General features: G+C 42.4%; 1 protein-coding gene across 1 annotated transcript in view; it reads left to right on the top strand.

Annotated features, from left to right (window-relative positions):
* The first annotated feature begins 3,361 nt into the window (after positions 1-3,361).
* Positions 3,362-10,644, top strand: part of ppp1r32 (protein phosphatase 1, regulatory subunit 32) — a 131,304-nt gene continuing 124,021 nt past the window's right edge. The window contains exon 1 of the mRNA XM_028792591.2: positions 3,362-3,478. Within this exon, the coding sequence (XP_028648424.2) occupies positions 3,373-3,478 (106 nt within the window). The 5' untranslated portion in view covers positions 3,362-3,372. The remainder of the gene's footprint in view (positions 3,479-10,644) is intronic.

The raw sequence follows: 10,644 nt of genomic DNA, 5'->3' as shown, positions 1-10,644 counted from the left end.
ACAGGAATAGTAGTACTGCTTTGACGCTGTGTGTTGCCAGTTTGCAAAACCAAGCGGAGAGCTTGCGTACACAAGGGATTGACCTGGCATGAAAATGTGCATGGCTTTACGCCAAGTTTAGTTTTTATACATAGCGATGTGAGCGTGGATATGTGTGTACGCAACATTTTTGTGTGTACGCATCATTTATTCATGAGGCCCCTGGTGAGGCTATAGCACCACGCCATGTATAACAAATATTGTCATTTCTACACGGTAGAATTGAAATGTATACAAATACCCTTAACTTAAAGTCTGTAAAGTGCATTTTAATCACATTTGAATTGTTTGATTCTCAAATTTTAAACTGTGCAGAGGGGAAAAACTGTGTTTTTGTCCCAGACATTATGGAGGGCATTGTAAAAATATATATATTGTCAGAAGTTAAGAGAATGTCCTGTTTTGCGATTCCTGTAAGGCAATACGTATTGTATGTGAATTAAGTGCATCATCATATGCCTAATAAAGATATGTAGCGGCTGGAGTGAATGGGCAGCAAAAATGCATCTTGCCTCATGGAACATTTTGAAAAATACTGTGATCTTCGCATTCACCTGAAGAAGCTCTCTTATTCTGTTGCTGGCTTCACACTCACATTATTTAAGGTATTGGCCCTGCTGTTGTGTATACTGTTACACGCTGGACATTTATGACTTAATCACACCAAGCCTACCCTAGCATTTCAAAAGCCACTTTATCATTTTGGTCTGAAGCCTGGTCTGCCATCAAGTGTGGCAGATCTAAAAGTATAACAGGTTTGCCTGTGAATTTGGTTCATACCATGCTATGAATCAGAATCAGAATTCACTTTATTGGTCAGGTACACTAATGTGAAATAGGAATTTGTTTTGGTATTATTGGAGCAACATAAAAGGACAACACAGAATACAAAAGATTAATAAAAAAGATAAAATATAAAATTTGATGCCATATACAAGAGCAAAAAATAAAGAGATAAAGTGGGATTGCAATGTCTAGGTAGTTTAATCTAGATAATGTGGGAGCATGACAAGTCTTCCAGTGAATTAGAGCAGTTTACCTATATTGTGCCAGGTTAAACTTGCATGCAATCAAAATGTAAAATATCTTTCTTTTATATATGTGGACTTTAAGGGGCACTCACAAGCAGTCCCTAAACCCAAAAAAATGAATCAGAAAATCAAAGTAACAAATCAAAAAGAATTTATCGGCACAGTATCAGTTCCTGCATGTTCCACATTACAACCATAGTACTAAAATAATGAATACTCTTGCAAGGCTGTGCTACCTTGAATAACACAGATGAGCAAAGCAATTTGTATTAATTTCTGTATTTCTTTTATTCATGTATTAATTTGTCCATGAAACAAGGCTGCAGATGTAATACCCCTCTGAATGGTACCAACAGTGTAAGTACTACAACAAATTTAATGACACAAACTAATATACCATTTAAAATGCTGCCTCTTTCAGTAGTTACTGTTGAGCTGTGCAAATACGTAACTGGCAGAGCAACTATAAATTACTTGTATCAGTCTCCTGGGCCATGTCATAGCACTCTTGAAGCAAATGTGTGAAAACACAACTGTCTCAAAAAAAATTAATTGCTCTGCATAATTGGTGAAACAACACAATTCATTCTGTGCTATGGTCCTATGTCAAGTTTAATAGTATACATTGCATTGAGTGGGGCAAACTTCACAATGATTTAACACCGGAGCATCCTTTGTAGCACCTACATTACTGGTCAAAAGTTTTAGAATACCTCCAATTTTCAAACTTTTATGGAAATTTAGGAAAGTGCAGAGAATAAACAGAAATGGTACAAAAGTAAGAGGTAAACTACCATAGATGTAAAAAAAAGTTTAGGTTACCAAAAACTGAAAAATAATGTAATTTTCAGAGTTATAGAAAAGGACACTTTAATGGAACATGTAATGAGTTAGCAAGTTACAGCTTTTGTGCAGCAAAGGAAGTTAATTAAGCCTTGATGCAAAGAAATTGCTGAGAAAGCCATGGTGTTAGTGAATATAGTTTCCTATGCCATCAAATGGAACTTGGAAACTGGAGGAAGCTCAGATAGGAACAGGTTTGACAGACCTAAAGACACAACAGAATCATAAGACAAATTTCTGAGAGTTAACAGCTGGAATGATAGGCACCTCAGAGGACAACAGCTTCAAGCACATCTTAAGAGCTGGGCAGTATGCAAATGTCCAATTGCTTATTTGTCCAATTCTTTGATTTCAGAGCACATTGTGACTGGAATTGGTTATTAGCACAGGCCATCTTCTTTTTCTTATTTTGAAATTTTACCAAAGACTTCCTTACTGCCACTTGAACTGGAGCAGCTTAAAATTTTCTCTTCACAGATGAAACTACTGTTTAAGGCGTCTTTCACCTATGAGTGTTGCTGTCGTTATTGTGGAGCAGCACTCGGTTGGAGGGGGGCAGTGCATTAGTAGTAGTGGTGGTGGTGAGAGAAAGGTATTGCGGAGAGAGAAAACTTGTGTCTTTGTTCTTTTTGCAACTTTATGGGAGAAGTGGATTAATAAACCTTCTATTATTTGAACCCAAGACTCACTGTGTGTTCGTGTTTGGGGGTTTGGGGCTCACTGACGCCCCTAGTTTCATCACAAAGGTTATGGAGCTAATGGTTTGTTATCAGACATTACTGGGGAACACTTGTGCCTACAGTGTTTTAGCAGACTTGAGGACTTATGATTATACAATAGCTTAGGCTCTTAGGACAAGTATAAGGATATTTTCTACTTCAAGAGGTTTCTTCGTAAAATATTTGCTATTGTAGTTATATTTTTCACAGTGTGACAATAGTTACTTTACAAACTGTGCATTGATAACCTTTGTTGGGTTCAGAGGGTGTTGTCATAAGATAGTAACAACACTTGTGTTACTTTAATTCAGTTTTCACAATTACTCCCCCCATTGTCCTTTCTGGATTCTGTTGACAGCATCAGCATTGTCTAATAACATAAGCAGAATCAAATTTTGATTGTGTGGACCAGACTGCTGGTTGGAATGGTCCTGGTATACCTATAAATAAGTTGGCCTCTAATATAGAAGCAATAATAATAATCCCCTTGGGATTAATAAAGTATCTATCTATCTATCTATCTATCTATCTATCTATCTATCTATCTATCTATCTAATGATACAATTGGACCTCAATGTTCCTACATTTATGTGAACATTTTCTTTGTTTTATTTTTTGCCTTGGTTTGCATTGTTTTTTGGAATGTGATGAAATCATTTTTGAAATCCTTGAGCAAATTAATAATAATAATAATTAATAATAATTATTTTTACTGTTACATTTTTCAGGCCACTTGACAATGGGTAGATTACCAGTTGGAGGCATGACACCCTATGTTTTAACAAGTACAGGAGGCGAAAGAGAACCAAAACGATTTTATTGTACCACCTACTGTAGCTCTTATGGTAAGTGTGTAATGGGACACTCTTTTCTGCAGTATCTACACAATGCTAGGTACTTTATATAGAGCTTGCATTCATATTAGTACTACTTGTTTCAGTTTAAAAGCCATTACTTTTTACCAACACTTAATTTTGGTCTTTTTTATTTTTTCATTTTGCTGTAACATTTCTGTCTTTAGACCTGACATATCTAGCCAGTCTAAACCTGGGTTTACTGATTTTCCATCATCCCACATATCAGCCTATTACTTGGACATTATAGTTAAAACTATTATCCATTTCCAAGTTCACAAAATTCACACCACCATTACTCATATTTTACATTTATTTGTGCCTTTTTTTCAGTTTCTGCTCCTTAATGAATGAGCATACTTAATATTTTGCATACATACAATACATGTAATCAGTTAACACTAGAATACCTCCAAAGCAAGTTGCCATGAACAAGTTGGCCATCTGATAGTCACCCTAGCAGTCTGTTGTAACCTGCAGATGTGTGTCAGATTCCTTACAGTCTCCTCCACAGTATGTGGTATCTTGTGTCACCTGAATCCTATAACCCAATTATCTTTTTGTAACATGCAAGTTCTTCTTAATTCCTGCATCACTGTCAAGGTACTGTGTAAGTTTGAACAGAAAAGGAATAATGACCAGGGGATAAATATAATGAGAAAAGAGCAGAAAAAATGTAGTTGTTAGAAAACAGACTGAGATAATTACCAGCAATTAAAATTAAAATAATCTTTATAAATTGCCAAACTGAGATCCATAAATTAGTAGTGATTATAAATTTAAAAAGATAGAGAAAACAAACTAGAAACTAAAATCCCTAACAAAAGTTTTATTTTTAGCAATCGGCTGCCTTTAATAAGAGTATCAAAAAGCTTTTTAATTTATGCTCCGCCCCCATTTCAAACAGGTGCTGGCATGTACTGCCATTACACTTTCTTTTATTATTAAACTAGTTGATTACCCAGTGGCTTTGCTCACTGAGTGCAAGGGAAAAAAATAAAATGTAGTCTATAAGTTATTAAACAGTAAAACATTATCATTTTAAGAAGTAAAAATACATTGAGCACTACTGGAGTGGTTTCGGGTAAACAACATTTTAAAGGCGGTATAATACAACAGGTAAGTAGTACTAACAGCAGCTAAAATGTATTTGGATCATCTGTCGGTAGTAGATCCTTTTTGAAAGGCGCTACACGACCGCTGTGGTATAGAAATTACATTTTCTATGTGAACGTTCAAATTGCATTCCGCGCCTCCCAGAGTCCACTTTGTTCTCACGACCCCTCGCCGCTGAAAGCGGTCTAGTCTTCACATTGTTTACAGCTCGGCGCAGTTAAAAAGTAGTAAGACGCAAAGCGGTTTTCCTCATCTCTTCTACTATCAAGTACTACCAACTAAAAAAAAGTTACAATGTGTCAGTTTCCGCGACAGTCACGTGGACGAATAAATAAAACTTCTCTGTCAGAACGCGCCTGGCGATTGGTTCCTGTATTATAATGTGTTCTGTGGTAATACGTAATTTCCATATCGCGTGGTCATACGTAATTTACGTTTCAAACGCGAAAAGAATTTTATATATATAGATATTAAAGATCATCAACAGCTTTACATAAAGTTGAATAGTTTGCCATCAGAATGGCGTATTACATGTGTCTGTATTCCTCCTTGCTCTTTTCCATGTGCCTGCAATCATGCCCGAGCTTTGATGTTTCAGTCAGCCCCCCTTCCCATTAGTGAGCATATAAATTCAGGCAGGGTCTATTTGATGTGCAAGTTTCTAATAAAAAATAGAAGTGGTTCAGCTCTTAAACGGTGCCAATCATTCTTTCCAATGGCGTGTGGTTCACAAGATAAGACAATTTGCAAAAATAGATTATAACAGTCACTAAATACTATCACAGACTTGTGCAGAGTCATACAGACCTCGGCCAACAAGCTGCCTTCCCATTCCACAGCTGAATTAGTACTGGACCGGACAATCGGATGAAAGGACACTTCTACCCAATGATTTCAGTGCTTCTTTATCAGAGATGAGTTTTCCATAGGCAGGTGAAGAACTTGGCATTAGAGCAGTGGCACTAAGGGCCACATGTGAGTACCAAGAAGAGAAACAGAGTAGGCGGGTGTTATTAAAAGTTTATAAATATCATATAATTTAATTTCTAAGTACAGTAATGATAAGATCAGATAATTAAACAGGACATTGGCCATTTAAGGCTGTATATGTTAAAAGGTGGATTTTGAAATCTACAGTGGAACATCTTTCAACAGTGGATATAAGAATGTTGTTTACGGCCAGATTGGAATTTATCAAATAAATTGTGATGTGTAAGGTGAGACTGAAAGTGATTGGCGACTACTTTTTCAGTAGTCAGTAAGTTTCAGTAAGAAAAAGGGTATATTTGAAATGTGTCTATAATTATTAAGTATATGTGGCTCTAGGTCTTATTTATTTATTTATTTATTTTAAGTAATTGTTTGATAACTGAAATTTCAGTGCTTCAGGCACTGTGCCATGCAATAATGAGCTGTTTCAAGATAGGTGCTGCAAGAACATCCATTGCTCTTTTTACTCATTTTGTTGGCACTGGATCTAGGGAACAAGTACAGTAGTAGGTTTCATTTTTGAAATTAAAGTTAAGACTTCTGTTGCAGACTTAAAATTTATGAAGTGTTGAATGGAAGGCAAGATGGGGTTTGCAAAGCTAGTATGAAGTTTGCACTGTGATGTTGAGATCTGGGATGTTATATTTTTGATTTTCTCATTAAATAAGTTCATAAAGTCGGCGTCGCTAATGTCTGCTGTTATTTTTGCACTGCAATTCTGAATCCACATTTGTTGGATTATCCATTATTCTAAACATTACATGAGAATTATTATTATTATATTTATTGATTATTTTAGAATGTAGTCTGAGCAGGTTTTAAAGAGAGCTTTTTATATTTTTAACCCTCTGTCCATGCAATTCTAAAGACCTGAAGCTTTGTTGTTCTCCATGTATGCTCCAGTTTTTGACAATCTGATTGAAGAGATCAAGTGTCCTCATTAACTCAAATTGAGTTTCTATGTGCTTTGATCACTTTTGTTTTCAGGGGAGCCACTGTGCCCAAAGCCTCTCTCAAGGTTATATAATTTGATGTTAGCTGATCTAAATTGTTTTCCATGATTACACCTGACATACTCAAAATATTTACAATCTAGATATTGCACTGTCTTTGTTTTAATCTGTGAATGTATTGGTAAGTGCAGTACCAAATGTTATTAAGCAGTGATCCGAAATAGGTTCATTTAATGGAGTAAAATTTAAATTTAGAATTTCAACTTTGTGAGTTATACTCATAACCACACATTAGACTTAATTATGAGTTGGACCATTGACAATCTGACAAAATCCTGTTGAATTAAACAAATAAGTAAAACATTTGCAGAAAGTGTCAGTTTCCACATCAATGTGCACATTAAAATTCCCATCAAAACTATACAATCATAATTTATAGCCAAATCAGATAAAAGGTTGTCAGTTTCAGTCATGGACAATGTATATGGCCCTGGTGCTCTGTAGACTAGCATGACAGTTGTAATGGAATCTGTTTTAATATCTAAAATGAGTGCCTCAAAAGATGTGAATTCACATAAATTTTTAGAAGGGATTTGTATTTTTTCGTAATGAATTATTTCAAGGCCACCTCATCAACCAGTATCTCTTGATTTATGAAGGAATATGTATCTTTCTGGTAATGCCTCAGCTAGGGGAACAGTGTCAGATTTACTAAGCCTGGTTTCAGTGGGAAGACACAAATCAGATTTTGTACTTAATAGGGCACTTATTCCAACATTTTTGCTAAGATTAATATTCAAAGTGCTTTTAGTAAATGTGATTGCATTTTGATTGCACTGTTCAAACCTTCTATGATGAATGAAAACTTTGGACGCCGTTTTCCCTTGCCCGGACGCGGGTCACCGGGGCCCCACTCTGGAGCTAGGCCTGGAGGTGGGGCTCGATGGCGAACGCCTGGTGGCCGGGCCTGCACCCATGGGGCTCGGCCGGGCACAGCCTGAAGAGGCAACGTGGGTCCCCCTTCCCATGGGCTCACCACCTATGGGAGGGGCCAAGGAGGTCGGGTGCAGTGTGAGTTGGGTGGTGGCCGAAGGCGGGGACCTTGGCGGTCCGATCCTCGGCTACAGAAGCTGGCTCTTGGGACGTGGAATGTCACCTCTCTGAAGGGGAAGGAGCCTGAGCTAGTGCGCGAAGTTGAGAGGTTCCGGCTAGATATAGTCGGACTGACCTCGACGCACAGCTTGGACTCTGGAACCAATCTCCTTGAGAGGGGCTGGACTCTGTGCCACTCTGGAGTTGCCCCCGGTGAGAGGCGCCGAGCGGGTGTGGGTATACTTATTGCCCCCCGACTTGGAGCCTGTACATTGGGGTTTACCCCGGTGGACGAGAGGGTAGCCTCCCTTCGCCTTCGGGTGGGGGGACGGGTCCTAACTGTTGTTTGTGCGTATGCACCGAACAGCAGTTCGGAGTACCCACCCTTTTTGGAGTCCCTGGAGGGGATGCTAGAGGGCATACCTCCTGGGGACTCCCTTGTTCTGCTGGGAGACTTCAATGCTCACGTGGGCAATGACAGTGAGACCTGGAAGGGCATGATTGGGAGGAATGGCCCCCCCGATCTGAACCCGAGCGGTGTTTTGTTATTGGACTTCTGTGCTCGTCACGGATTGTCCATAACGAACACCATGTTCAAGCATAGGGGTGTTCATATGTGCACTTGGCACCAGGACACCCTAGGCCTCAGTTCGATGATCGACTTTGTGGTCATGTCGTCGGACTTGCGGCCACATGTCTTGGACACTCGGGTGAAGAGAGGGGCGGACCTGTCAACTGATCACCACCTGGTGGTGAGTTGGCTTCGATGGTGGGGGAGGATGCCGGTCAGGCGTGGTAGGCCCAAACGTGTTGTGAGGGTCTGCTGGGAACGTCTGGCAGAGCCCCCTGTCAGAAGTAGTTTCAACTCCCACCTCCGGCAGAACTTCGACCATGTCCCGAGGGAGGTGGGGGACATTGAGTCCGAATGGGCCATGTTCCATGCCTCTATTGTTGAGGCGGCTGACCGGAGCTGTGGCCGTAAGGTGGTCGGCGCCTGTCGTGGCGGCAATCCCCGAACCCGTTGGTGGACACCGGTGGTGAAGGATGCCGTCAAGCTGAAGAAGGAGTCCTACAGGACCCTTTTGTCCTGTGGGACCCTGGAGGCAGCCGATAGGTACCGGCAGGCCAAGCAGAATGCGGCTTTGGTGGTTGCTGAGGCAAAAACTCGGGCGTGGGAGGAGTTTGGGGAGGCTTCGAGGAGATTCTGGTCCACCATCCGGCGTCTTAGGAAGGGGAAGCAGTGCAGTGTCAACACTGTATATGGTGGGGATGGTGCGCTGCTGATCTCGACTCGGGACGTTGTGGGTCGGTGGGGGGAGTACTTCGAAGACCTCCTCAATCCCATTAACATGCCTTCCAATGAGGAAGCAGAGCCTGGGGACTCAGAGGTGGGCTCCCCCATCTCTGGGACTGAGGTCACCGAGGTGGTCAAAAAACTCCTTGGTGGCAGGGCCCCGGGGGTGGATGAGATACGCCCGGAGTTCCTCAAGGCTCTGGATGTTGTAGGACTGTCTTGGTTGACACGCCTCTGCAACATCGCATGGACATCAGGGACAGTGCCTCTGGATTGGCAGACCGGGGTGGTGATCCCCCTCTTTAAGAAGGGGGATCGGAGGGTGTGTTCCAACTACAGAGGGATCACACTCCTCAGCCTCCCTGGAAAAGTCTATTCAGGGGTCCTGGAGAGGAGGGTCCGTCGGATAGTCGAGCCTCGGATTCAGGAGGAACAGTGTGGTTTTCGTCCTGGTCGCGGAACAGTGGACCAGCTCTATACCCTTAGGAGGGTCCTGGAGGGTGCATGGGAGTTTGCCCAACCAGTCTACATGTGTTTTGTGGACTTGGAAAAAGCATTCGACCGTGTCCCTCGGGGAATCCTGTGGGGGGTACTCCGAGAGTATGGGGTACCGGCCCCCCTGATAAGGGCTGTTCGGTCCCTGTACGATCGGTGCCAGAGCTTGGTCCGCATTGCCGGCAGTAAGTCGAACCCGTTTCCAGTGAGAGTTGGACTCCGCCAGGGCTGCCCTTTGTCACCGATTCTGTTCATAACTTTTATGGACAGAATTTCTAGGCGCAGCCAGGGCGTTGAGGGGGTCCGGTTTGGTGGGCTCAGGATTGGGTCACTGCTTTTTGCAGATGATGTTGTCCTGTTTGCTTCATCAGGCCGTGATCTTCAGCTCTCTCTGGATCGGTTCGCAGCCGAGTGTGAAGCGGCTGGGATGAGAATCAGCACCTCCAAATCCGAGACCATGGTCCTCAGCCGGAAAAGGGTGGAGTGCCCTCTCAGGGTTGGTAGCGAGATCCTGCCTCAAGTGGAGGAGTTCAAGTATCTCGGGATCTTGTTCACGAGTGAGGGAAGAATGGAGCGTGAGATCGACAGGCGGATCGATGCGGCTTCCGCAGTAATGCGGGCGCTGCATCGTTCTGTCGTGGTGAAAAAGGAGCTGAGCCGCAAGGCGAAGTTCTCAATTTACCAGTCGATCTATGTTCCTACCCTCACCTATGGTCATGAACTATGGGTAGTGACCGAAAGAACGAGATCGCGAATACAAGCGGCTGAAATGAGTTTCCTCCGCAGGGTGTCTGGGCTTTCCCTTAAAGATAGGGTGAGAAGCTCAGTCATCCGGGAGGGGCTCAGAGTAGAGCCGCTGCTCCTCCGCATCGAGAGGAGTCAGATGAGGTGGCTTGGGCATCTGATCAGGATGCCTCCTGGACGCCTCCCTGGTGAGGTGTTCCAGGCACGTCTAACCAGGAGGAGGCCCCGGGGAAGACCCAGGACACGCTGGAGGGACTATGTCTCCCGGCTGGCCTGGGAACGCCTTGGGATTCTCCCGGAAGAGCTAGAAGAAGTGGCCGGGGAGAGGGAAGTCTGGGCATCTCTGCTCAAGCTGCTGCCCCCGCGACCCGACCTCGGATAAGCGGGAGACAATGGATGGATGGATGGATGGATGGATGGATGGACTTTACTGTTATATGCAATTTATAATTGTATTTTATCCATATAGAGAA

This window comes from Erpetoichthys calabaricus, chromosome 2 (assembly GCF_900747795.2).
Source record: "Erpetoichthys calabaricus chromosome 2, fErpCal1.3, whole genome shotgun sequence".
In the NCBI taxonomy this organism is placed as follows: domain Eukaryota; kingdom Metazoa; phylum Chordata; class Cladistia; order Polypteriformes; family Polypteridae; genus Erpetoichthys; species Erpetoichthys calabaricus.
The sequence above is the reverse complement of the archived record's forward strand: the minus strand, read 5'-3'. Positions and strand labels throughout refer to the sequence as shown.